Below are 27,801 nucleotides of genomic sequence, written 5' to 3' on the forward strand. Positions count from 1 at the left end.
TCAAAGTCAGTAAAACACTGAATCTGTCTTGCTAGAGTACTGAATGTTAACTGTGGTATGTAACAACCAGTTGTTAGAAGGTGTTAGTGGTAGGTCTCTGAGGACTCTCACTGAGGCCTGATGAAATCAGAGGATTCATTAACTGGGACTTAGCTTGGTGAAAAACCCTTTTCCTCACTGGCAGGAAATGAATGACAATCAATATTTGTATAGCATTTTATTACATCTTCACATCATCAGATGCCACTTTTACCCTTATAGATGAAGAAAGGAGGCTCAAGGTGGGTCAAGATACTCCAACTGGCAAGTGGCAGAGCTAGAACTAGAAACCAGATCTTTTCCCGAAAGGGAGATTTTCATTTCAGTAAAACTGAGTGTCTTTGTGGAGGTGGCCACGAGATCCTTTGATTTCACTTTCAGGTGGTCGATAAAGTAAGACAGGTAGAAATGAAGGCAAATCCTTTTGCCAGGTCTTTCTAATTGCAGAATTCTAATCAATCAACACTGTGCCTAGGTGCGTCTTTATGTAAGACTACGATTCCCAGCAGGCCACAAGGTACCTACTGGAAGACTTCGACTCCCAGCATGCCCTACTTTGGAACTCTGAGTCCCAGAATGCAACGCTCCTCCCTGCTGGGGGGAGGGGGAAGAGAGAGGCGTCGAGACTACAGTTCCCAGCATGCAGCGCCGCCCCCAATTTCTAGCGCCTCGCTGGTCCCTGCCTCGGAGAGACCTTTTGGGTTTCCGAGGACAGACCAGGGAGTCCCAGCTCCCTTTGGGGGATTTGCCTCCGGGGCATTTCTGGCCCACTGAGCCTGTAAAGACGAACCTTCGAAAGGATGGGTTGGGGCCTGAGGCGGGCTTTTCTCAGGCAGTGTTTGAGGCAGCCCCAATGGGGTCCTCTGGGGGCCTTCAGGCCTTTGAACTGCGGTGGCGGGCGGGCTCACTGTATTCTGTACTCCTCAGGGTAGGGGCCGCCATCACCATGGCCACGGCTGCGAGTCGGCCCTGCGCCGGCGGGTCGCGGGACATCCTTTGGCGCGTGAGTGCTGCGCGCACGGTGGCAGTCGCTCTGCTGCTGCGGGGCTCGGGCTGGGTTGGGCAGGCGAGCGCTAGTAGCCCGTGCGCGCTGGGCGAGGGAGGGGCCGCCTAGAGTATCAGCGTGGGCATCGCGTGGGGAAGGGGAGAGCTGAGCGACTGATTTCTGGCTTGTCCGGAGGTGTGTTGGGTGGAAGCTGGTTACAGGGGGAGGGGCGTGCTAGGGAAAGCTGATTACAGAGTGTGCGTGCGGGACGTCTTCAGAGCAGACTTGTTATGCCTTGTAAAGTGGGAAGTATGGGAATTGGCGCAGGGAATGGGGAAGAGTTGTATGCAAGGGTGGTGTACTTAACTAGGTGCAAATCAGTAACTTGTTGATTACTTGGGTTAAGAAGCAGGGAAAGAATGCCCATAATCGGAAAGTCTGTGGCATGCATTTACAGAGGCTGGACTTGGGGATTAGGTAGTTAAGGAAGACGGGTATTTTATCAAGTTAGGGGAATGCGTGCACTGTGGGCCTGAGATGAGGAGGTACTTCTGGTTGAAATTCAGTCGACAGTTCTGCATCCGTTCTGGGGAGGGCAAAGAGTGATATGATAGGCACTGGTGATTAAGATGTGAAAACAATGCAGTAGGTGTCCAATAAGGAGAGCATATCTAATCATTGTAAACAAAATTATAATATATAGGTGGTTCCCATGAAATGTATACACTTTCAGATATTTATTTATTTATATATCAATTAAACCTAGAGAGACAAGTATAAGTTGCTGTAAAATACACTTGTAAAACTAAATAAGATCTCCCTTACCCCCCAAGTGTGATATTTAGTGTGACACCTGACTCTGACTAATGAATGCACCAACTCACTGATATTACAAGATTTTGCAGTGGTACGTAATGTTATTCATAGTAGTAACCAGTGGGGCTTATATATAGCTGCAGGGACTGTCACCTGGGTATAAATACTAGTGGTTAGCATCTTGTATGAAAACATAGGATTTGCATAGCTGAAGTAGTTTAAGTGACTTCATGATTGAGGGGCTTTTTTGTTTAACTATAGGTTTTGGGCTGGAGGATAGTTACAAGTATTGTCTGGTCAGTGCTGCTTCTGCCCATCTGTACCACAGTATATGTACTCGTCAGCAGCATTGATTTATTTCATCCTATACAGTGGCTGTCTGGTAAGTGATATTCAGTTTGGGGAAAACAATTTTATTGGACCCACTTCTCAACATAAAAATCGCATTATGTTTTATTGTTTGTTTGTTTTTTGTCTCTTTGCCTTTTCTAGGGCTGCTCCCGCAGCATATGGAGGTTCCCAGGCTAGGGGTCTAATCGGAGCTGTAGCTGCCAGCCTATACCAGAGCCACAGCAACGCTGGATCTGAGCAGCGTCTGCGACCTACACCACAACTCACGGCAATGCCGGATCCTTAACCCACTGAGCAAGGCCAGGGATCGAACCCGTAACCTCATGGTTCCTAATTGGATTCATTAACCACTGAGCCACGATGGGAACTCTGAAAAAAATTGCATTATGTTTTAAATAATTTATTTTAATTACTGTATTGACAATGGCAAATCATTCATTTTGAGGTAATCTTGAGGCATTCCTTTCCTAATATATACCTTTTCACTATACAGTAAGGTTAGTAAACCCATCAGAGACTGTATTATCACACAACCAGAAAGCTCATTTCAAGATCACGTAAATGCAAATTTAATTTTGTTTGTCTTTTCTGTTTGGCAGCTTTATTGAGATTGTATTTTAAGGAAAAGAAATGTTCCTTTTAGCTATTAAAAAATCATAGATAGAAAATATGACATAGCTTTTAAAAAAACCTGTCTAAATTAAGAATACTTTTTTTTTTTTTTTTTTTTTTTGTCTTTTTAGGGCCACACCTGCGGCATATGGAGGCTCCCAGGCTGGGGGTCTAATTGGAGCTGTAGACACTGGCCTACACCACAGCCACAGCCATGCCAGATCCAAGCTGCTTCTGCGACCTACATCACAGCTCATGGCAATGCCAGATCCTTAACCCACTGAGCGAGGCCAGGATCAAACCTGCATCCTTATGGTTCCTAGTCAGATTCATCTCTACTGCACCACGACAGAAACTCCAAGAATACTTCATTTCTATGTTGTAGCTGATAAGAAAGATGAGAAAAGAGAAGAGAGGGAAAGACTAAGTAAGGAACATAGAGTTAAACTCAAAGATTGATGAAGAAGAAAAGATTGGAGCAGGCTAATGTTTCTCAGAATCCTTGGAGATAAATAAAACTAATAAATTCATTAAACTATATTTTATGTTAATAATAGCTACCAATTATTGCTACTTACTGTGTGCCAGGCACTGTGCTAAGCATCTTAGGTATAGTACTTACTCTTTCCAAATTGTATATGATAATGAAGTAGTATCTCTACTTAAATGAGGAACTGAGACTAGGTTATAAGTTTGTGCAGAAAAACAGCTGCTAAGTCACTGAACTAGGATATGAACTAGGTCTGTGTGTTCAAAGCCTATGTTTTTCCATTATGCCTCCCTCGAATTAAAAAAAAGAGAGAAATGTTCCCAGAGTAGGTTTTGAAGTCTTTAAATTCTTGCCTAAGGCTAAGGAACACAAATACTCTTGAAATTCTTTTTTTGCCATTTGTAGCAACAGTAACAATAAATTTCTTGTGCTCTGGAAAGTGGGAAGTATGTTGTCAATTTAATTTTTGTGAAGAAAATACCAGTTTTCAAGGAGTTAGAGGCTTTATCTTGGGGCCATTGAAGAGATATTGCTGCTAAAGAATTAAAATCATTTTAAGTTTTTTTTTGTTGAAAAGTATCAATCACTTCTTGGGTGGGTCCCAGGAGTCAGATGAAGTAAAGCCATAAGCCCGCACAAGGATGACAAGTGTTTCCGGAACCACCTTGCTTGCTTCTGCATCACACTTACGAACTTGGCTGTCTAGTTGCAACCTCAGAATCGTCAATATTGCAATCTAGAGCCATTACTAATTGTTCAGAATGGGCATCTGAGAAAAAAACTTGCTGCCGTTTCATGGCCAAGGGTTCTTTAATCCTAGTACCACTTTTTCTCCAGATTGCCTTTGATGTATGCCATTTTCTCATCAAATATTACTTGTTCTCTCCAACTTTTGCTTCATAAAGTCTTCACAGAGAAATTGTAGTCTTGGAGTTCCCATCGTGGCGCAGTGGTTAACGAATCCGACTAGGAACCGTGAGGTGGCAGGTTCGGTCCCTGCCCTTGCTCAGTGGGTTAACGATCTGGCGTTGCCGTGAGCTGTGGTGTAGGTTGCAGACGCGGCTCGGGTCTTGCATTGCTGTGGCTCTGGTGTAGGCCGGTGGCTACAGCTCTGATTGGACCCCTAGCCTGGGAATCTCCATATGCTGCAAGAGCGGCCCAAGAAATAGCAAAAAGACAAAAAAAAAAAAAAAAAAAAAAAGGAATTGTAGTCTTTCCTTGCTTAATTCCAGTCCCATAAACCAGTTCTTTCCTTTAGCTCAGTATAGTGTTCGAGGTTAATTGTGGATGCCTAATAAATATTTTTCAATAATTTTAGTCAATGAATACAAATTTTAAAAATAATCAGTTCCTTTTTTTTCTTTCTTTCTTTTTGGTGGCACCCACAGCTTGCAGAAGTTCTGAGGCTGGGATGGAACCATAGCCATAGCAGTGACAATACTGAATCCTTGACCACTAGGCCACCAGGAAACTCCCCTGTTTCATTATTAAGTCTTAGCCTATTTGAACAAACATACATCCTTATTAGTTTTATTTCTCTTACTCATGTTTTTAGGCACTATATATGTATAAATTTTTTATTAAGAACTTTGCCACAGTTTTTAAGTGGAATACTGATTGTTGAACCCCTCTAAAATGTGAATGTATTATTAGTATTTCGCAGGAATATCATGGGTTTTTTGTTTTGTAATTCAGCTCATTTGAATGATAAATAAATTATGCTATTTCTTGAAATTTTTTTTAAGCTCTAGGGAGTAATTGCATTTTTTAAGAAGAGATCTGAAAAATATTTACATTTTAAAAAGAAACTTCGTTGGTATGTTACTAAATGTGGTACTTCTCTGTTTCCCATGATGAAATATGTTTGCATATGGTATTATTTTGTCTGATGTTAACATCTGGGTTATCTAAAAGAAATTCTAGTATAATTTTAAAAGACCTGGAGCTTGGTCCAAATATCTCACACTGTAGTTCTTGAGTTGATGTCCTATGGGATATGTCAGCAGTATATGAGTAAATTCTTAAGAGTTAACTTTTAAAATTAAAATGTAGTTGTGGTTCAAGCCTTTTTCTGCTGCAGTATACTAAACATGACTGTGTGACTGAGTAAACTTACTAATTTATCTCTCTTGTGTTTTAGATTCTTTCAGTGGTCTGTATAGTTCCTATATTATATTTTACCTTCTGCTGCTATCAGTGGTAATAGTAATAATAAGTATTTTCAATGTGGAGTTCTATACAGGTGAGTTTTCAAATATTAACCATGTTTAAAATATCTGAATTTATTACAGGCAGACCCCATGCCTTTTGTATGTCAGTGTGTATATCAGAGGCTGTGCTTTGTGTCAGGGTTTTAAAAATATATATAGAAATATATGTCTTACCTGAAAATTTATTTGATTGATACTTTCTCTGTTTTTAAAAAATAATTAGGACGTTCCCATCGTGGCTCAGTGGTAACGAACCCGACTAGGATCCATGAGGATGTAGGTTCAGTCCCTGGCCTTGCTTAGTGGGTTAAGGATCTGGCATTGCTGTGGCTGTGGTGCAGGCTGGCAGCTACAGCTCCAATTGAACCCCTAGCCTAGCAACTTTCATATGCTTGCTGTACATGCAGCCCTAAAAAAAAAAAGAAAAAATCAGAACTCTTAGGATAAATATTGTATGACTCTGCTTATGTATATGTGAGGTATCTAGAGTAGTCTAATTCATAGAGACACAAAGTAGACTGGTGGTCACTGGGCTGGAGGAAGGAGGGAATGGAGAGTTATTTCATGGGTATAGTGATAATGAGTACAGGGAAGATGGAAGAATTTGGAGATGGATGGCAGTGATGGTTGCACAACTGCGTGTACTTACTGCGCACACTACACACTTAAAAATGGTTAAATGGTACAAAAATTTTAATACATTTTTTATCACACACAAGACGATATAAGCTTTTTAATGGAGAACAGCTGGTGTTAAAGTTGTGCTTCAGCAGATACATTATGAAAATAATTTCTAAGGTCTTTTTCAAATATTAAAGTCTGTAGTTCTGTGATTTTCCAACAGAATTAAAAATATTACATTTTGCCTCGGGAGAATCACCTGTTAGATTTCAGAGCTTTTTGTGTTTTTCTCCCTTTCTCTCCTTCCTTTTCCTGCATTTTCAGATTCCTTGAGTCTGTCCTTAAGGTATAATAAGTTTTTTCTTTTACTTTTTTAAGACCGCACCTGCTGCATATGGAAGTTCCCAGGCTAAGGGTCGAATTGGAGCTGCAGCTGCCCACCTACACCACAGCCACAGCAGTGTGGGATCTGAGCTGCATATGGGACCTGTACCACAGCTTGTGGCAACTCTGAATCCTTAACCCACTGAGTGAAGCCAGGGATTGAACCCGCATCCTCATGGATACTATGTTGAGTTCTTAACCTGCTGAGCCACAATGGGAACTCCAAGAAGCTGTTTCTGGTGTTTCCTTTTTTCACCATAACATCATTCCTCCTTTTAGCTCTTTAGTAGTTCTTTGTTAGATATGGTTTAAATTTTCAAATCATTCTATAGATTTTATAATACACCCTTTTTCTTTGCTTTCCTAATCCCTCACTACTGGCTGATGGGTCTCTTTCTATTCAAGCTGTCAATAGAACTCCTAGGCTTGTAGCATATGTTCCTTCACACTGTCCTGTGTACCTGGGTCATCTAGTTTGTTTCCATGTGTGTACGTATTTATTGGCTGCCACCGAGGCACACAGACGTTCTCAGGCCAGGGATTGAATCTGAGCCGCAAGAGTGGCTATCCCAAATCCTTACCAAATCCTTAACTGTTAGGCCACCAGGGAACTCTTGGGTGATTTAGTTTTAGATGCCAGACCAGTTTTAGATCTGCACTAGTCATTCTTTTTTTTTAAATTAAAAAAAAAAAAATTTGCTTATTTTTTGGCCATACCCATAGCATGTTGAAGTACCCAGGCCAAGAATCAAACCAGTGCCGCAGCAGCCACCCAAGCCACAGCAGTGACAATGAGGGATCCTTAACCTGCTGAGCCATACGGGTTACTTCTGCTAGTCATTGTTAAAGCCTGACTAGTTACTCTGGCTTATTCCTTCAACAAACATTTTTATGCATCACTGTGTGCATACTTTTATGCATTGTGTGGGATTAAGAGATGTTATAGTCTTAGTTTTCCTCAGAGAACCATAATTAATCATAATTAATAGTAATACTTTGGATATTTGGGGAATATGGAGGAGCACCATTTACCCAGCATGGGGAGCTTCCTGGAGGAGATAATGCCTAAACCAAACCTCAAAGGATGAGTTGTGTTAAGTAGACAAAGAAGGAAGATTATGTTTGTGGGGAAAGGTCTAGCATAACAAAAGGCTTAACAGCATGTTCAGAGTATTAGAAGTCAGTTGCATGGTCAGAAGGCATTTCTGGGGGGGGAAGGAAAGTTGATAGGAGTCTCTTCCCCACATTGTAAAGCAACTAAGCCCACACGTGCTTTCTGGTTTCACTTCCAGAAATCCTTTTCAGATTATCAAAGGGGTATTAGTGGGGTTCCCGTTGTGGCGCAGCAGAAACGAATCCAACTAGGAACCATCAGGTTTCAGGTTCGATCCCTGGCCTTGCTCAGTGGGTTAAGGGTCTGGTGTTGCTGTGAGCTGTGGTGTAGGTCGAAGACACAGCTCAGATCCTGCGTTGCTGTGGCTGTAGCATTGGCCAGCAGCTATAGCTCCAATTGGATCCCTAGCCTGGGAACCTCCATATGCTGTGGGTGTGGCCCTAAAAAGCAATTCTCCCTTAAAATAAAAAATTTTTTAAAAAGTGAAGAAAAAAGGGGTATTAGAAATTGCCCTGTAAACATTTATTTTGGTGTTTAGTGTTGTCATTATTTACCTAGTTTGTGATTTATTTTTCACAGATGAACTATGTATTAATAATTTAAAATGCTGAAATAAAGATAGCTTGCTGGAGGGCAAGCACTGTCCTAAAATTATTGTTATTTATCGTTTTATGGCAGTTAAGAGAGTGCCAGGGTGGGTACTACTTGAGCTGGCAGGATATTTTAATTGAAAAAAACTGAAAAAATGTTCATCATACTGTGCTTAGGTTTCATCTCTTGGACTCTGGCTTTTCTTTTTCTGTGTGTATCTATTAGTATTTGATCTTTTTTCAAATTATTTTATTTATTTATTTTTTGTATTTTCTAGGGCCGCACCTAGGGCATATGGAGGTTCCCAGCCTGGGGGGGCCTGATCGGATCTGTAGCTGCCAGCCTACACCACAGCCACAGCAACTCGGGATCCGAGCCGTGTCTGCAACCTACGCCACAGCTCACGGCAACCCCGGATCCTTAACCCACTGAGCAAGGCCAGGGATTGAACCTGCAACCTCATGGTTCCTAGTCGGATTCGTTAACCACTGAGCCATGACGGGAACTCCTCAAATTATTTTAATTAAGAATTTTAACTTCCGGTTTTTCCATACCGTGTTTTACGTTGACTCTCAGTTTCTTAATGCCCTGTAGAGTGTTTGTGCCAGGATGAGAGGGAGCAGGGTAGGGCCTCTAACTTTATGTGCTTCACATGATAAAGCCACAGTCATGTGTTTCATTTGCAGTCGTGCCTTCCATTCCCTGCTCAAGACTGGCCCTGATAGGGAAGATCATTCATCCTCAGCAGCTCATGCACTCATTTGTTCATGCTGCGATGGGAATGATGATGGCTTGGTGTGCTGCGGTGATAACCAAGGGTCCGTACAGCTTTCTTGTGGTTCCCTGCACTGGTACTGAGAGGTAATATTCCGTGCATTTTTTCTAAGGTTCCTTGTTTAGTTACAAAGCCAAAGGTGACCTGTATAGATTAGTAGTTTATAGACATTCTTTACTTTCTAGGCTTCTGTAAAAAGTACTTTTTTTCATACACCGAATGTTTTAGATGTTTTATGTTTGTTGACTTCAACAGTTTTTTAAACTTTATTCTGTGCAAGGTGCTTTGCTAGATGCTGTTGGATTTATTAGAATGATTCACACAGGGACTATAAGCTCGTTCAGAGTCGAGAACAGTAGGGGAATTAAGACATGGACACAAACGGATGTAATAGGAAAGAAATAGGAATGCATGAGAAATAGGATGTCATAGGAGGAGAGTGAGATGTCCATATAAAATCTGTGGGAGTTCAGAAGCCTGGGAGGAGGGATTCACATGGCTTCTCAGAGGAGGTAGCATTTAGGTTGGGGTTTGAAGCAAGGATAATGTGAGAAGAATGAAAAAAAAAATTGTCAATAGTTAAAATTGTCTGCTTCAGTGGAGTCCTTTTATAATTTTGAACCTTAACACTGTTTTTTTGTTGTTGTTTTTTTTTTTTTTTTTGTCTTTTTGTCTCTTTGCCTTTTCTAGGGCCGTTCTTGCGGCATATGGAGATTCCCATGCTAGGGGTCTAATCGGAGCCGTAGTCACTAGCCTAGGCCAGAGCCACAGCAATGCGGGATCTGAGCTGCGTCTGCAACCTACACCACAGCTCACGGCAACGCTGGATCCTCGACCCACTGAGCAAGGCCACGGATCAAACCCACAATCTCATGGTTCCTAGTCGAATTCATTAACCACTGTGCCATGATGGGAACTCCTAACACAGTTCTTGAACAAATGGTATTGATATAAATTTTAAGCTGATATTCTGACTTTAAAAATCAAAAAAGCGAGTTCCCATCGTGGCACCTTGAAAACAAATTTGACTAGGAACCACGAGGTTTCAGGTTCGATCCCTGGGTTCGATCCCTGGCCTCGATCAGTGGGTTGAGGATCCTGCATTGCCGTGAGCTGTGGTGTAGGCCACAGACGTAGCTCTAATTCAACCCCCTAGCCTGGGAACCTCCATGTGCCGCAGGTATTGCCCTAAAAAGACAAAAAAGACCAAAAATAAATAAATAAATAAATAAATGAAAATAAAAAAATCAAAAAGGATTACTGGAGTAATCTTAAGTTCACTCTTGTTCAGTGACTTTAAGACAGGCTTCATGACTACTACTAAATACTTGATTTCCTTTTGTCCCCCAGCTAACAATATATACAGCAGGGTTTTTTCCCTAACGTGATACGTTTTCTTTGGTGAAAGAGGTCCCCGTGAGGGATTGCCCCGTTATAAGAGGCAGCACAGAAGCCCACGGCTATGGCATCTTTATCAGTGGAGAGCCTTTATTCAGTTTACCGGCTTCGTGAGCACCATTGCTTAAGGTCACAGGAGACAAATTCTTACCCTTGTCGGATTCCAGAGGAACAAAGCTAGAGGCTTAAGTAAAAGTCACATTCTCATGCATCAGGGAAAAGGGTTTCGTTAGTCTTTTGCCCACATTTAACCTAAAATGAACCATTTGTTAGGATCTGGGGCATTTCTTAGGTAATTAAGTCAAAGATTTGCCTTCAGTAAATATTAAGCCTAAAATAGTGATATGTGTCCCTGGCTGTTGAATTAATAACCTTTCTCCCTTCAGCTTAGATGGCCCTGCTGCACAAACCTGTTTAAATGAATATCACCTTTTTTTCCTCCTGGCTGGAGCATTTATGGGCTATAGCTATAGCCTCCTGTATTTTATAAACAACATGAACTATCTTCCATTTCCCATCATACAGGTAAGCTGTCATTTGAGGGCTGTCTTAGTGAGACTTGGGCAGCGTTAAAATTGCCTTGGTATGTGTATATATAACTGGCCTCATCTGATTAATTCAAGATTTGATCAGCAAAACCTAGGACTGAGATGCTCAGAACGCCATGTGGAGAGGAGATCTTTGTCTCCATGAGGCTTCAGTGTGTGTCTGTAGTTGCCCCTCCTGCTGCCACTTTCAGAATACCGCTTTGCTCCACTCTTTCCCTCCCTGCTAGGAAGTGGCAGTTGCCGTGACCTAGCGGGGCTGGGAGAGGATGATCATGACATTCACGCAAAGTACCCTTGGGCAGCTGCCAGCTTCTTTTTGAAACTAAGACTCTCATGAGCTTGAGGATGTGCAAGTAATTATAGACTGTGTCAGTTACTGTAGCACATTCTTTTCAGAACAAGGCATGATGTGCATAAGTAAATTGAGCTTTTGAGTGGGATCGTTTAAATTATCTTTCACGCAGGTGTTTAAAAATCTCCCAATTTGGTAGGAACTGTCTCTGGAACTTAGAACCACCTTCTCTGGCAGGAGGGAGAAAGACAGGCTGCAGTTGCTCCAGTGGCCCCAGGGTTCTCCCCAGCCTGATGCCAGTGTTCTTGCCTGTGCTCTTATTTGCTTCATTCCCGCTCTGATGTGCAGGGAACTGGGCTTTGGAGCAAAAGTATTAGAACCAGCTCCTTCCCACTAGGTAGGACCCAGTCTGGTAGGGAAGGACGGGTGTGTAAATAAGTGATGTATCATGAGAGTGTGACAGGTTCTCCTGGTTTAAGTAAAAGTATTCACACGCTTGTTGGAACCTTGAGAACAATTTGATGAGAATACTTATCTACCACAGGGAGATACTGCTCACAGAAAAGGGTCTGGCCTTTACCTCCCTGCCGTCTGTAAGTGTATGGACAGAGTCCTCTTTACAAATTCTTCACGTCTCATGAAGATGAAATAAAAGCAGAGTGTTGGCATTTTTAAAAACCTAAGTGAAAGATAATTTAAACTATACTCTGGTGGCCTAGTGGTTAAGGATCTGGTGTTGGCACTGTTGGGGCTTGGGTTCAATCCCTGGCACAGGCTACAGCATGGCCAAAATAATAATAATAACGAATGAGCAGAGTATCATTTTTGCCACTTCAAAATTTCACAAGGAGAAGAAAACCCAAATCCTGTACAGAAATATCCATAGTGAATCATCTTTGACCCAAACATAATGAAAAATATGGAGAATTAAGAAAATATTAGAGAAAAATGAGATACCCCCAAATACCTTGCGCCTCCATGAACCTCATTAGAAAGTGACCACCTGTTTATTTTCACAGATATGCAGGAGAGCGAACATAGGAGAGTCCAGTAAATGACAGTGCTGATAAATTATTATTTCTACCATGTAATGTCACATTTGTAAAGTTTGACTACTACGTCTTTTGCAATTTCTTTTGATAAAATTTTAAATTATTTTATATTTGTCCAGACCCTTTACTGTATATAGTAGCTATAACATAATATATTTTGTGGGGTAGGGTTTTCACAGTCTTATATTGTACATATTATTCAGTAACTACTTTTTCATGTAACAGTATGAAACAATACATTATCTTTAAGATTGCAGGCTATGAAGCCAGCCTGTCTGCATTAAAATCACAGATTTTTTTTTGTTTTCTTTTGCTAGTTGGTGACTTTGGTTAAGTTACTTAACCTCTCTGTGCCTTGGTTTTCTCATCTGTTAGATGGGGATAATATGACCTCTTTCATGGGGTTGTTAGGTTTAAATGGACCAATAAGAGTAAAGTACTTAGAACAGAACCTGGTATGTGGTAATCATCCAAAGACTGTTAGCTGCTGTTATAATTATTGTTATGTTTTCTGTACTTATTCCATCTCTGTAATCCTTACAATAAGTATAGATTGATATTAATTTTTTCATTCCTGATTTCACATCAATGAGATGTATAATGTAAATAAATATTAGATACTTTAACAGCAGAAAGAGTTGATTTTGGAATAAACTTTGTCTTTTTATACGATGATTATGTTTTATATGTGGACTGTTATAGTTAATGTGCTTGCTTTGGTGGAACCTCTATTTGAATGTGTCATTTGATTCTGGTTTTCTTTTTTCCATAGCAATACAAATTCTTGCGCTTCAGGAGGTCTCTGCTCTTGCTAGTTAAGCATAGTTGTGTGGAATCATTGTTCCTGCTTAGAAATTTCTGCATTGTGTATTATTTTCTTGGTAAGAACTTCTTTTTTTTTTTTTTTTTTTTTTATTTTGTCTTTCTGTCTTTTCTAGGGCCATACCTGCGGTATATGGAGGTTCCCAGTCTAGGGGTCTAATCGGAGCTATAGCCACCAGCTTATACCAGAGCCACGGCAACGCCAGATCCGAGTCGCGTCTGAGACCTACACCACAGCTCACGGCAACGCCAGATCCTTAACCCACTGAGCAAGGCCAGGGATTGAACCTGCAACCTCATGGTTCCTAGTCAGATTCATTAACCACTGAGCCATGATGGGAACTCCAAGAATTTCTACTTTTTGATACTACCTATGTATTGGCTCACAGCTTAAAAAACATCAGTTACAGAGTCATTCTTTTTTTGCTGTTTTTAGTTAAGAGACAATTACATAAAATAACGAAATAATATCCAAACTTAAAAAACAAGGAAATCCTGTCACATGCTAAAACACTGATGAACCTTAAGAACATTATGCTAATAAGCCAGGCACAAAATGACAGTACAGGTTCCACTCATACAAGGCATCTAAAATAATTCAGTTCTTAGAAACAGAAAGGAGAGTAGTGATTGCCAGGGGCTTGTGGGGAGGGGAGAAAGGGGAGTTGTTCAGTGGAGTTTCAGTTCAATGGAGTTTGCAAGATGAAAAAGTTCTGGAGATCTGTTGTATAAGGAGGTGCCATATAGTGTATGTACACTTAAAAATTGTTAAGATGGTAATTTTTATGATTTGTTTTTTTACCGTGTTAAAAATGTATTTTTTTTTTTTTTCTGGAGTTCCCGTCATGGCTCAGTGGTTAACGAATCCAACTAGGAGCTGTGAGGTTGCGGGCTCAATCCCTGGCCTTGCTCAGTGGATTAGGGATCCAGCGTTGCCATGAGCTGTGGTGTAGGTCGCAGATGTGGCTCAGATCCTGCATTGCTGTGGCTCTGGCGTAGGCCGGTGGCTACGGCTCTGATTAGACCCCTAGCCTGGGAACCTCCATATGCCGCTGGTGTGGCCCTAGAAAAGACAAAAAAAAAAAAAAAAAAAAAAGAAGTTACTCTTGGAGTTCCCTGGTGGCATGGCTGGTTAAGGATCCAGTTTTGTCATTGCTATGGCTCCAGCTGGCCATGGTTTGGCTTGCATCCCTGGCCGCAGAACTTGCACATGCCGCGGTGTGGCCAAAAGTGAAAAAGTTATTCTCTTTTCCTGCCATTCCTAATCAAATAGTCTAGCATACTGACTGAGGTCTTGCTGTCTGTTTGGTCTTCTCATCAGCCTCATATTCCAAAGCATGATTAAAGGTTTCTTTTGGGGAGTTCCTCTCGTGACTCAGCACTTAACAGAACCCGACTAGGATTCATGAGGATGTGGGTTCGATCCCTAGCATCGCTCAGTGGGTTAAGGATCCAGCACTGCTGTGAGCTGTGGTGTAGGTCACAGACTTGGCTCGGATCCTGTGTTGCTGTGGCTGTGGTGTAAGCTGGCAGCTGCAGCTTCGATTTGACCCCTAGCCTGGGAACTTCCATATGCCACAGGTGCGGCTCTGAAAAAGCAAAAAAAAAAAAAAGGATTTGTTAACTTTTTATGATCATAGTTTGGTACTTTTTTCCTTTCAGGCCATATTCCCAAAGCTTGGATTAGCACTGCTATGGACCTTCAGTTAGATGAGTAAGTGATACAAGAAAAATCTAATTTTAACACTTTTAACTGTCTCCATTCCATTCTTTTGGATGTTTCGTACTTTCCAGATATTTTATTTAGATTTAACCTTTAAATTATAAAAAAAGTTGTATTCATTTTTGTGTAGACATAGTTTACATAATTTAAAATTCCAATAGTACATAAAAGAGTATGTTGTGAACCTGTTGGCTCCTGTCTCTAGTTACCTAGTTCCTTTCCCTAGATAGAAATAAGCAACGATAATTCATTTTTTGTCAGATACAGCTTTTATATAAGCAGACTTCTTGAGTTGCGTGTCACTCTTCCGTTTTTCTCCTTAGTCGTCATTCTATGCTGTGTTGTGGTAGATAAGCACCAAACCTTGGTTTTCCTCTAATTTTGCCTGAGGAAACTCGATTTGAATTGGGTCTCCTGACCAGTTGAAGGTCTTAGGTAGCAATGGAGTGGCAGCACTGGGGTTTATTCTCGCGGAAGTAGCACATAGGTAAAGCTTTAATGTTTATGTGAATAAAGAATAAATATAAACCTCTCTATTTGTTCTTTTAATTATTATACCACTGTGAGACTTTTAGTATCATTGATCGTACCTACACTTTTTTTTTTCTTTTTAGGGCCGCACTTGGCAGTATGTGGAAGTTCCCAGACTAGAGGTTGAATCAGAGCTACAGCTATTGGTCTACATCAGAGCCACGACAACGCCAGATCCGAGCCGCGTCTGTGACCTACACCGAAGCTCATGGCAACGCCAGATCCTTAACCCATGAGCGAGGCCAGGGATCGAACCTGCAACCTCATGGTTCCTAGTCGGGTTCATTTCCGCTGTGCCATGATGGGAACTCCCCTACAACCACTTTTGAGGAGTGGAAATATTAACACTTAGGTATGTTTGAGATACTACGGTTTATATAGTGTAGCTTTCAGTTCCTACCTTTTAAAAGGTTCTAGGTAAGATTTAGTTTTGTCTTCTCCTTGATCATTAGATATGAACCCAAATAAATGAGTCATTTATTATGTTAGCCTAGGTCTTAAACTGGATCAACTGTAAAGAGGAAAATAATGATACTTGATAGAAATTTAACATAACGGTTTTTCCTCCTTTCACTTAAAAGATGTTTTGTTTGTATGGCAGTGCCTGATGTTCTGGCCTGAATACATGCCAGGCCCTCAGTAATGTTTACTTAAAAGCTGAAAAAAAAAAAAACTAAACCCTTTATCTTTACATACATGCACCCATTGCGCTGGTGTGCACACAAAGGCACACACACACCCCCACCCCAAAGTCAAGTACTAGGCTGGGCACTCCTAACACAAACTCTTTTAAATCTCATAAAAACCCTAAAAGGTGGAATGGAGAGATTATGCCACCATTATATGGATGAGGAAACTGAGAGTAGATTAAGTCAAGTGATTAACAAAATCCCAATATTTACAAATAGCAGAATCAGAAGTTCTAATCCTGTTTTTTCAGTTGCTAAGCATGTGATTGTAGGATTATGATGATTTTGCAAATTGATCTATCCAAGGTTTTGGTAAGATTGCATGTATTCCCTTTAGCATTCTAACAGAGTTCTAGAAATCATTTTGAAGGTAAAGTTTGTTATTTTTAGACAGTACTTTGTGCTTGCCACTCCGATGCAACTGTTTAGAGGGTATACAGATAAGAGTTGAAATCTGGTCCAGGAGATCTACTAGTTATGTTGAGTGGTTTTAAGTATCAAGCTACAAAACAACTGTGATAAAATTTTACCCAGCCTCTGGGGAAGGCTTCTTTCTCTATAGAGAATGATGGTGAATTCGAGGAACTGAGCTGGTTTAGGCCTCCTCTTCCCTTAAGGCTCCCTTGTGTGCTTTATGAAAAGGTATTCATGAAAGAACTCTGTAGGGTACAAAGGAGAGGAACCTATTGCTGTTATTATTTAGAAATAGGATTTATTTGTTTCTCAGTATGGGGCCCCAGGTCTGTTAAATGCCTAGAGTGTATTTTCCTCACAGGATTAAATAGTAATTTTTGCTTTCATAGGCAGTTTCATAGGCCTCTTGACACTGTGAGTGGCCTCTTGAATCTCTCATTACTCTATCATGTCTGGCTGTGTGGTGTCTTTCTGCTGATGACTTGGTACATCTCATGGATACTCTTCAAAATCTATGCCACAGAGGTTAGTATTGAGTTTTTCGTCAATGCGTATCGGTCTTGGAGTGCACAGGCGTATTTTTCGAAGAGAACGTTGTGCCCAACCCCATTTTGAGGAGTTGGATTTTGGTCTTACTTCTGAGACTTCATAAGAGATGTATCATTTACAACTATCATTTATTTGTATTTTTTTTTCTGGGGAACAGGGTTAGTGTTCTTAATGTTTGGAAACTAAACTGAATGAACTCCTAGTGGTACTTATTATGCTTTATCGATATTGTGAGAATTCTCTTCTGAAGGTTTCCATTTCTCTACCAAGCATATGCTAGATCAGCCTGACTATTTTTTTTTTTTGTCTTTTAGGGCTGAACCTGTGGCACATGGAAGTTTCTAGGCTTGGGGTCGAATTGGAGCACAGGATCCGTGCCATGTCTGTGACCTACACCATAACTCACGGCAACGCCAGATTCTTAACCCACAGATCGAGGCCAGGGATCATACCTGAAACCTCATGGTTCCTTGTCAGATTTTGTTTCCGCTGCACCACAACGGGAACTCCTGAGGGCAGATTTTACTTTATTTTTTATTTTTATTTTTATTTCATGTCTTTTTAGGGCTGCACCCAAGGCATATGGAGGTTCCCAGGCTAGGGGTCTAATCAGAGCTGTAGCTGCTGGCCTATACCACAGCCACAGCAACACCAGATCCGAGCCCAAGTCTGGGACCTACACCACAGCTCACGGCAACGCTGGATCCTCAACCCACTGAGCAAGGCCAGGGATCAAACCCACAACCTCATGGTTCCTAGTCGGATTCGTTTCCACTGCGCCATGATGGGAACTCCAAATTTTAAAATTTATGTTGAAGAAATGATTTTATTTTATTATTTATTTATTTATTTATTTTTTGTGTGTTTTTGCTATTTCTTTGGGCCGCTCCCATGACATATGGAGGTTCCCAGGCTAGGGGTCGAATCGGGGCTGTAGCCACTGGCCTATGCCAGAGCCACAGCAATGAAGGATCCGAGCCGCGTCTGCAACCTACACAACAGCTCATGGCAATGCCGGATCCTTAACCCACTGAGCAAGGGCAGGGACTGAACACGCAACCTCATGGTTCCTAGTCGGATTCGTTAACCACTGTGCCATGACGGGAACTCCTGAAGAAATGATTTTAAATGAGTGGGAATTGCATTTTCTTTTTCATCCAAATGTTTGTCTTAGAAAATGAGTGTTTCTGTAGGTTTGTATCCTTCAGTGCCTTCAGAGACATTTTGTTTCTTAAATTCGCTTCTGTAATTAGAAGCCAGAGATCTAGCATAATTGGGAAAGTTAACATTTTAGAAGGTGGTGTATTTAGATATATATAATTTTAATGCAACCAGTTTTACAAGGAACACTAAAGACATTAATTTGATTGTATTGTCTCCTTTATAATAAATTTCAAATAGTGCTAATTTACTGAATGTAATTAAGTCATGGAAATAATCATTTCATAGCCTGTATATTTGTTTATATTTGATAGGCCCATCTGTTTCCTGTTCAGCCACCATTTTCAGAAGAGTCAGATGAATGCCTCCCAAAAGTTTTAAACAGCAGTCCTCCCCTCATCATAAAGGTACCAGAACTGTGCATTTTGTGTCTTTACATAGTCATGGTTCACTTATCTTATGGCGTAGGCTTGATACTTAGCATATTTAAGCATTTAGATATATTTTTTGAGAGCCTAGAATATTCCAATACTCTAAAAAAGTGTTATAAAAATCCACCTACATGCTACAATGAGTGCTATTTACCTTTTGAGTATTCATTACAAGTGGCTAAAATGCAAGTAGACATTGCAATGTATGCGTATAATCTAGGCTAATTCTATATTCAATATAGATATAAAAATATTTCAAGCATAGAATATAATGATATACAACTATATAACTTTAGCTCTTCACACACTCCTCATGGTAGCAAAACAAAACACACTATGTTTTTGTTTTTTTAATCATTTGATCAAGATTTTGTTTTTAATCTTTTCGTTTTTCGTCTTTTTAGGGCTGCACCTGAGGCCTGTGGAGGTTCCCAGGCTAGAGATCAAATCGGAGCTGCAGCTGCCGGCCTACACCACAGCCATAGCCACGTCTTTGACCTATACCACAGGTGACGGCAGTGCCAATCCTTAACCCACTGAGCAAGGCCAGGGGTTGAACCCGAGTCCTTATGGATACTAGTTGGGTTTGTTACTGCTGAGCCACGACAGGTACTCCCTGGATCAAGATAGTGTCATTCATGTAGTGTTGATGGCTGTTATGATCAAAGGAATACTTGACAGTATATACATATTCAGTGAACTCCCTTAAAATTTGAATAATGATCGTGGTCCTCATACAGATCTTAATCAGAAGAGTAAAGAAGTTGGAATAAGTTTATAAACCAACCTAAGTGAGAATAAATTGTTTTGATTTAAATTTCATTTTGAAGGATTTCTCTTGTGGTGCAGCAGGCTAAGGATTCAGTGTTGTTACTGTAACAGCTCAGGTCACTGCTGTGGTGTGGGTTTGCTCCCTGGCCCAGGAGTTTTGATATGCTGTGCGTGTAGCCAAAAAAATTCTGCGTTTTGAAATTTTAAAGTAGAACTGCAGGAGTTCCTGTGGTGGCTCAGTGGTTAACAAATCCGACTAGGAACCATGAGGTTGCGGGTTTGATCCCTGGCCTTGCTCAGTGGGTTAAGGATCTGGTGTTGCTGTGGCTCTGGCGTAGGCCGGCGGCTACAGCTCCGATTCGAGTCCCAGCCGGGCAACCTCCATATGCCGTGGGAGCGGCCCAAGAAATGGCAAAAAAAAAAAAGACAAAAAAAAAAAAATACAATATATATGATCTTGTTAAGAGATCATAGTACTTAAAAAAAGAATTGAAAGGAAATAGAACTTAGAATTTGGATTACACTCTAGAAAAGTTAGAAACTTTTCAGTAGAAGAAAATGATCTGAAGTTTTGCTTACCTTTAAATATCAATTATGGCTAATATATTAGATAAACAAAAATACCAGTTACTCTTTTGGTTATTTAACAAATCCTTATTTACTGGGCAGATGTCGTCACTGCTAGTGGCTTAGTGTGAAATGATGAATAAGATGTAGCACAGCTTAATGGAAAAGGCCGATACATAGAGTGCTGGCAAGTGCAGTGAGGTCCACTTACTCTGCTTGGCACCAAAACAAGAGACCGTCACGAAAGGGATGATGCCTTGAATGATGACTGGTTTGCTAGGAAACAAAATGAAAATTGTCACTTAAAAAGTACAGCATAAGTTGTGTATCTGCTGTGTGCTAGATACTCCTTTTGGACACAGCAGTGAGCAAGATGTCTCTGCCTCACCGTTCAGTGGGTGGAACCAGATGAGACAAGTAAGCAGGCAGTTACAATTAATTATATTAAGTACCACGGTCCAGAGCTGTGTGGATATGTATTTCTGCCAGGGAGGTTCCAGGAGGAAGTGGTGCTTTAAGTTTTCCACCACAAGGTGGGAGGGAACACAAAGCGTTCCCTAGATCCTGGTCGCCGGAGCCCACAGTAGCTAGAATAGCCTGCAGAGGGTAAAGGCAAGAAAGTTCTGGAAGTCTAGAAAGGAAAGTTATGGTTCTGAAAAGTATATCCTTCATGAAAAATTTTGATCAATTTCCCCTTAGTTATGTAGTCTTGAGCCCAATTCATAAGTAAGATTTTATATAGAGGTTCAAAAAAATTAAATAGTATGTTTTTTGTTTTTTTCCTCTTTTAGTATTTGGCCTTGCAGGACCTGATGTTGCTTTCTCAATATTCTCCTTCACGAAGACAAGAAGTTTTCAGCCTTAGCCAACCAGGTACTGATAAAAGTAATAGACCTAATAGTAACTGGGTATATTTGTGCAGAAAGTGTTTCACTTAAGGTTTTTCTTTCTTTTTCTCTCTCTTTTTTTTTTTTTTTTTTCCCTTTTAGGGCCACACCTGAGGCATATGGGAGTTCCCAGGCTAGGGGTCGAATCAGAGCTGCAGCTGCCGGCCTGCACCACCGCCACAGCAACACGGGATCTGAGCACCCCTCAGTGACCTACACCACAGCTTGTGGCTATGCCAGATCCTCAGCCCAGTGAGTGAGGCCAGGGATCAAACCCACATCCTCACACTCTGTGTCAGGTTCTTAACCTACTGAGCCACAGTGGGAACTCCCACTTAAAATTTTTGATGAGGCGAATTTATTAAAATATCACACATCATGGAAGTTCCCTTCATGGCTCAGAGGTTAACAATCTCGACTAGGATCCATGAGGATACGGGTTCGATCCCTGGCCTCGCCTAATGGCGTTGCCGTGGCTATGGTGTAGGTTACAGACACTGCTCGGATCCCAAGTTACTGTGGCTGTGGTGTAGGCCGGCAGCTATAGCTCCGATTTGACCCCTAGCCTGGGAACTTCTATATGCCTCATGTGTGGCCCTAAAAAGAAAAAAAAAAAAATCACACATCAGTGAGTCCATTAAATGAAGTATTGATTTCAGTCTTGTAGAACTAAGTGTTTGCATTGCTGTGGTTAGAAATTATATTTCCAGGGAAAGTATTATTTATTTATTATTATATATTTTTTTTTTGTCTTTTTGCCTTTCCTAGGGCCTCTTCTGCAGCATATGGAGGTTCCCAGGCTAGGGGTCAAATCGGAGCTGTAGCTGCCGGCCTACACCACAGCCACAGCAGCACGGGATCCGAGCTGCTGGATCCTTAACCCACTGATCGAGGCCAGGGATCGAACCCACAGCCTCATGGTTTCTAGTCGGATTCGTTAACCACTGAGCCACGACGGGAACTCTGGGGAAAGGTATTTTTAACCCGTAATATTATTTCTTTTGGCCCCCTTATTTCCTTTACCTGAAGAAATTATGGGGTAGGTTGGCAGCTTTAGAGTAGAAAAGTACCAAATCACAGAAATTGTAATGCTAGAAATGGTCGTAGAAATCAAGTGGTCTAATCTTTAGATGAAGGACCTAAGTCTTGGAGAGATTAAGAGGCTTGGTAAAGTTAACGTCAGAGCTGGAATAAGAAATGCTGTGATTTGTCTGTTAAGTGCTGAGCTTCCTCCTCCTGCCTTGCTACTTTGCCTTACTGAAGAAGAAAAAAAAGTGCAAAGGAACTAGATTTGACAGTGGTAACCCAAGGATTGCCCTTGACAATTCTTTTTTTTGTTGTTGTTGTTGTTGTTGTTGTTGCTATTTCTTGGGCCGCTCCCGCGGCATATGGAGGTTCCCACGCTAGGGGTTGAATCGGAGCTGTAGCCACCGGCCTACGCCAGAGCCACAGCAACGCGGGATCCGAGCCGCGTCTGCAACCTACACCACAGCTCAGGGCAACGCCGGATCGTTAACCCACTGAGCAAGGCCAGGGATCGAACCCGCGACCTCATGGTTCCTGGTCGGATTCGTTAACCACTGCGCCACGACGGGAACTCCGCCCTTGACAATTCTGAAACACTTCTCTGTTGTTACTTGTCAAGCTCCTCCAGACTGCACCTGTGCCGGTGTGCTCCCCGTTGTCCCGAGAGGGAAAGGCATCTGGTGACCGTCAGCCGCCAGTGGGGACAGAACCTGGGTAGCTTTACATCTCTAGTCAGCTTTTCATTGTTCTGCCAGACTTGCTGATTCCCACATTATAAAATAAACCTATAGTTACACGTTACAGGGAAGTGAAAGCCAGTTATGTGAAAACATAATTGATTGGCAGAGTTCCTACTGCGGCACAACAGGATGGACAGCATCTGGTGCACTGGGACGCAGGTTCAGTACCTGGCCCAGTGCAGTGGGTTAAGGATCTGGTATTGCCGCAACTGTGGCGTCGGGCGCAACTGTGGCTCGGATCTGATCCCTGGCCCAGGAACTCCATGTGCCAAGGGGAAGCCAAAAAAGAAAAAGAAGAAAAAAAATGATGGGAGCCTTTCTCCTTCAATAGCATAATCCTGCTGCTGTGTGAAATTAACCATGGCAGTACTTTTCTAGCAGACTTAGGTTCACTTAGGAATTCTCTGTACACTTTTTACCAGGTGGTCAAGTAATGTAACAGGGTGGCATGTTCTCTGCCAGAGAACATATTATCAAAATATAACTGGTCATAGAAAAAGAGATCAGATATGTGGTTACCACAGGCGGGGGTGGGGGTTGGGGGTGGGACACAGAATTAGATGAAGGCCGTCGAAGGTACAAACTCCCAGTTAAAATATAAATACTGAGGACGTAAAGTACAACATGATAAATGTAATTCACACATGTTGTATGTTATATATGAAAATTGTTGGAGTAAATCCTGAGTTCACATCACGAGGAAAAGATTTTTTCCTCTATTTAATTTTGTATTTATAAGAGATGATGGATGTTCACGGAACTTATTGTGATAACCGTTTCATGATGTAAGTCAAATCATTATGCTACGCACCTTAAACTTCCATAATGCTTTATGTCAATTATATTTCAAAACTGGAAGGCAAAAAATGGAGCTGGACCATTACACAGTTCTTCGTGGTCCTGAGTTAGAGCGGTATAAAACATCCAGGGGCCTACTGACGGAGTGCTTTTGGCCAGGCCCATGGCACGTAGAAGTTCCTGGGCCAGGGGACGAAACCCACACCACAGTAGGGACCCAAGCTGCTGTGACAGTGGCAGATCCTTAACCTTCTGTGCCACAAGGGAACTCCTAAGTGGTATACTTCCTGAGTTGTAAATGGGGGAAAATACGTAAGAAGGGACCTACATGAGGAGAGAATGATTATTTGGCACCCAGGCTGGAGAAACAAGTTTTAAGTGGACACCTCTTGAAGCACAGTTGATTTTTACATGACAGCCATAGAAGATAAGGGTCCTAGAAAATTGAAAGCTATTGAAATTAAAAGAATTAAGAGACTTATTAAGAGTGTGGATCACAGTAGTTTAAGTTAAATAATAAAACAGGAGATACATAAGCTCCCAAGTATAAAGTATGGTTACTGTCAAATAACATGTTGCTTCCATAGATGTAATAGCAAACAGGGGCTCCTGCAAATAAAAATGAAAGGAAGCACAGTGACAGGTCCCTGGAGGCTCTGGGGTGCATCTCATTAGACACCTTCATTGTCTTAGTCTTCAGTCTGTGCAGCACTACTAACAAAGTAACGGTGGTCTTTTTCACTCAAAGTATGCTCCACTGTTTGGCTTAAATTAATTAGGTAATTTTGTTTTAAGGGCCACACCTGCGGCATATGGAAGTTTCCCAGGCTAGGGGTTGAACTGGATCTGCAGCTGCCAGCCTACACCACACTCATAGCAATGCCAGATCCAAGTCGGATCTATAACCTACACTGCAGCTTGCAGCAACATCAGATCCTTAACTCACTGAGCCGCAAAAGGAGCTTCTGTTTGGCTTTAATTTAGCAACCAGTTTGAGAGTGGGGTTTTTTTGCTTTTTTTTTTTTTTTTTTTTAAATGGTAAAATAGCAAATGTTTGCTTGTAGACCTTTAGGAAAATTATTTTATCCAACTGTTTATTGAATTCCTGCTGTGTATTAGATGGCATGGGCATAAATAGTAGCTGAACTGAGAAAATCAGGCCCTGAGACAAAGGTTAATATAGTATTTCTTGTAGATTTTTTTCTGACCATTTTGAGAGAATTTTACAAGATTATCTCCATTTTAAAAGTTGGTATTTGTACCTCTTAGGTGGCCATCCGCACAATTGGACAGCCATCTCAAGGGAGTGTTTGAATCTTTTAAATGATATGACGCAGAAGCTTGTACTCTACCAAGAAGCTGCTGCCACGAATGGGAGAGTGATGTCTTCATCCTACGCGGGGGAACCGAAGCAATTGGATTCTCCAGGTACCTCCTTGTACGACTACTGAGAGAGGGGAAGTGCTTACGTTTTATTTCCTGCAGAGGAGACAGTAGTTCACCTAAGGAGATGTATGTAAGTGCCAAGTGTGTATTTTTAGGGAAAATTGATCCGGTGTTTGGGATATTGTACTGAACCAAATCAGAGTCCTCAGTAACACCGTAGTTTGAAAAAGGGAAGTCCAGTACGTCAGTCGTGTTAAAAAGGCCAACAAAAGATGTTGGTCATCACATAGAGAACCTCAGCTCACTCTAGTAGAGCCCTGTGAGCCACAGGTGATACGGGGTGCTGTTCTGGTTGCCGTATCCCAGAGGGCGACAGTTGCTGGACAGTGCCGGACGGGAGCAGCTGAAATGACTCAGTGATTTCGGGTGGGGGTATTACATTCATTGTTTTGAGATAGTTTGAAAGATGAATGCTGAGAGGAACAAGTACAGGTGGAGGAACCTGTGCTGTTTCACCAAACCCTTAAGTAGGAGGAACCTAGGAATGTAAGACTGATGACAAGTTTGATGCCTTTTAGAGCCAGGCATTCAGTGGAAATGGGCAAGAGTGGCTGGGTGGGCCTGTGGTAACTTGAGAGCACAGGCTTCTGAAATGCGATGCTATGAGTGAGCTTCAGTCCACTGTTCCCATGGGGGAATGGGACCCAGTATCTGAACTTCTGGTCTTTTTCCTCTTTAAAAGCAAATCCTAAAGAAATTTTGGGGAAAATCTTCCACTTTTTAAATATTGGCAACTCATCTTGATATTAAAAAAAAAAAAAAAAAACTCACTGTGTGGGCCAAAGCAAACACATCTCTGTCTTTTGACTTCATTACTCTGGTGGGGTCATAGACCAAAACCAAAGAGATAAAAGAAAAGTGATTTAGATAAGTTCATGAATGTCAGATTTTAAAAGATGCTGGAGTGTTTCATATGTTTTCACCATCTGAAATGTATTCAACAAGTGTTTATTGAATGCTCATTGCATACCAAGCACTGTGCTAGAAGCCAAAGAATCAAAGATGAAAAAACACTCTTGGAACTGACCTTTTAGTGGGAGGTATGCAAACAATGACAAGGGAGTGTAACTCCTGGAAGGAAATCTGTCAAAAAGGAGTTTGAATGGGTAGGATGATGTTTGATAATGAAAGGAGGTCTTGTATGATATGAATAGGAATTTGAATTTTATCCTGTAGGGATACGGAGCCCCTAGAAAATTTTGAATAGATATGGTTACATGTTAGCATATAGCATTAGCATGTTAGCAAAGTCATTGTACTCCTGAGTTGGGAAAGATCCTGTGTCTGAACAAATAGGGGTTGTTCATTAGTTTAAGTTTTGTTATATCTCATCACTCAGCAAAATTTGCCTCTAATTTTGAGGAGTAATTGCAGAACTTAACCCCAATCTTAATTTTTAAATGGATTCTCCAAATATTTCTTATTGCCATTAACCCTTAAAAAGTCATGTAATGAAAATCTGGTGCTTTAAATGTTTGGTACAGTTATAAGATTTTTTTGTTTGTTTGTTTGTTTTGTCTTTTGTCTTTTTAGGGCCGCACCTACAGTATATGGATGTTCCCAGGCTAGGGGTCTAATCAGAGCTGTAGCCACCGGCCTATGCCACAGCCACAGCAACGCCAGATCAGAACTGCATCTGCGACCTACACCACAGTTCACAGCAACTCTGGATCCTTAACCCACCGAACAATGCCAGGGGTCGAACCCACATCTTCATGGACACTGGTCAGGTTCATTAACCACTGAGCCACGACGGGAACTCCTATAAGATAATTTTTGAAGAAGCTGTTTACAGATCAGGTTTGTAGATAACCTGGGCAAATTAGCCACTGGTGTGGCTTCTGTTAACTTGAAAGAACTCTGGCAAAAATGAGATAAGGTTAGCACTCTCTCTTTCTATACATTTTCACACTATAGATTTGATTTAGCTGAGTAGTTATAGTAAGAACATGCCGTAACCTTGGGCATATCCTAATGCAGTAAAGTTGTTGCCATTTAAAAATAAAGTATAAATTGATAAGTTCCTTCAAAGCAACTTAGAGAAGCTGACCTTGAAGCTCAAGATATCTGTTTAGGGAAAAGAAACAAGAGAGCCTGTACCAATCTGACAAAGATGTATAAAGCTCCTTGAGTGGTCACCAAATTGCAGTAGTAAAATCTGAATCTTGAGAATATCAACCTGAATGGAAACAGTGTACTGGGTTAAATCAGTTAAACAAAGAATTGAGATGTGCAAAACTTGAGAACCTCCATGCTGGCCTGCTTGGATCACGTTGCCTTTTTAGCACTGGATCTGTTCTTTTGCAGAAGAAACTACTTTTCAGACCCCCAAACCTAGCCAGGTGCCTCGGCCTTCGGTGCCATCGTTAATTAAGACATCACTGTTTTCCTCAAAATTATCTACACCTGATGTTGCAAGTCCCCTGGCAACCCCGTTTGGCTCTAGTGTAGTGAATCGGATGGCTGGAATTTTTGATGTAAACACCTGCTATGGGTCACCTCAAAGTCCTCAGCTTACAAGAAGAGGGCCGAGATTATGGACTTCGGCTGCTGGTAAGGACTGTTTACTTTCTAGAATTTGAAATGCCATAGTTGCAGAGAATCAGATGGCCGAAGGTTTCACCTTCTTGGTTTTTGTTTGTTTGCAGATCAGCAAATGACTGAATTTTCTAATCCTTCTCCATCTACCTCTGTTAGTGCTGAGGGTAAAACAGTGAGACAGCCCAGTGTGATTTATTCATGGATTCAGAATAAACGTGAACAGGTAGGATGATGTGGGTATAGGATTTTATTTACATATGACATTGAGAGCATCAAGGATTTCACTAAGTAAGCCATCGGGAATAAGTGGGACTTTTTTTGGATGATTCATGTATTAAGTTGATCTGTATGAAATTGCCAGTATTTAACTGGTTTTGAGTTACAAAAAATTGCAATTTCATATGGCTTAATCTAATAGAGTGCCTTT

The 27,801-nt window shown here is 41.3% G+C and overlaps 1 protein-coding gene across 1 annotated transcript in view; it reads left to right on the forward strand.

Moving 5' to 3' along the window:
* The window catches only part of NDC1 (NDC1 transmembrane nucleoporin), a 56,461-nt gene continuing 29,366 nt past the window's right edge, over positions 707 to 27,801 (forward strand). Inside the window, exons 1-13 of the mRNA XM_003356460.4 lie at positions 707 to 1,042; positions 2,102 to 2,222; positions 5,434 to 5,535; positions 8,900 to 9,074; positions 10,773 to 10,911; positions 13,051 to 13,159; positions 14,763 to 14,814; positions 16,847 to 16,982; positions 18,482 to 18,574; positions 20,728 to 20,809; positions 24,657 to 24,815; positions 27,141 to 27,386; positions 27,482 to 27,597. Coding sequence (XP_003356508.3) covers positions 893 to 1,042; positions 2,102 to 2,222; positions 5,434 to 5,535; positions 8,900 to 9,074; positions 10,773 to 10,911; positions 13,051 to 13,159; positions 14,763 to 14,814; positions 16,847 to 16,982; positions 18,482 to 18,574; positions 20,728 to 20,809; positions 24,657 to 24,815; positions 27,141 to 27,386; positions 27,482 to 27,597 — 1,680 coding nt within the window. The 5' untranslated portion in view covers positions 707 to 892. The remainder of the gene's footprint in view (positions 1,043 to 2,101; positions 2,223 to 5,433; positions 5,536 to 8,899; positions 9,075 to 10,772; positions 10,912 to 13,050; positions 13,160 to 14,762; positions 14,815 to 16,846; positions 16,983 to 18,481; positions 18,575 to 20,727; positions 20,810 to 24,656; positions 24,816 to 27,140; positions 27,387 to 27,481; positions 27,598 to 27,801) is intronic.

This window comes from Sus scrofa, chromosome 6 (assembly GCF_000003025.6).
Source record: "Sus scrofa isolate TJ Tabasco breed Duroc chromosome 6, Sscrofa11.1, whole genome shotgun sequence".
Lineage (NCBI taxonomy): Eukaryota > Metazoa > Chordata > Mammalia > Artiodactyla > Suidae > Sus > Sus scrofa.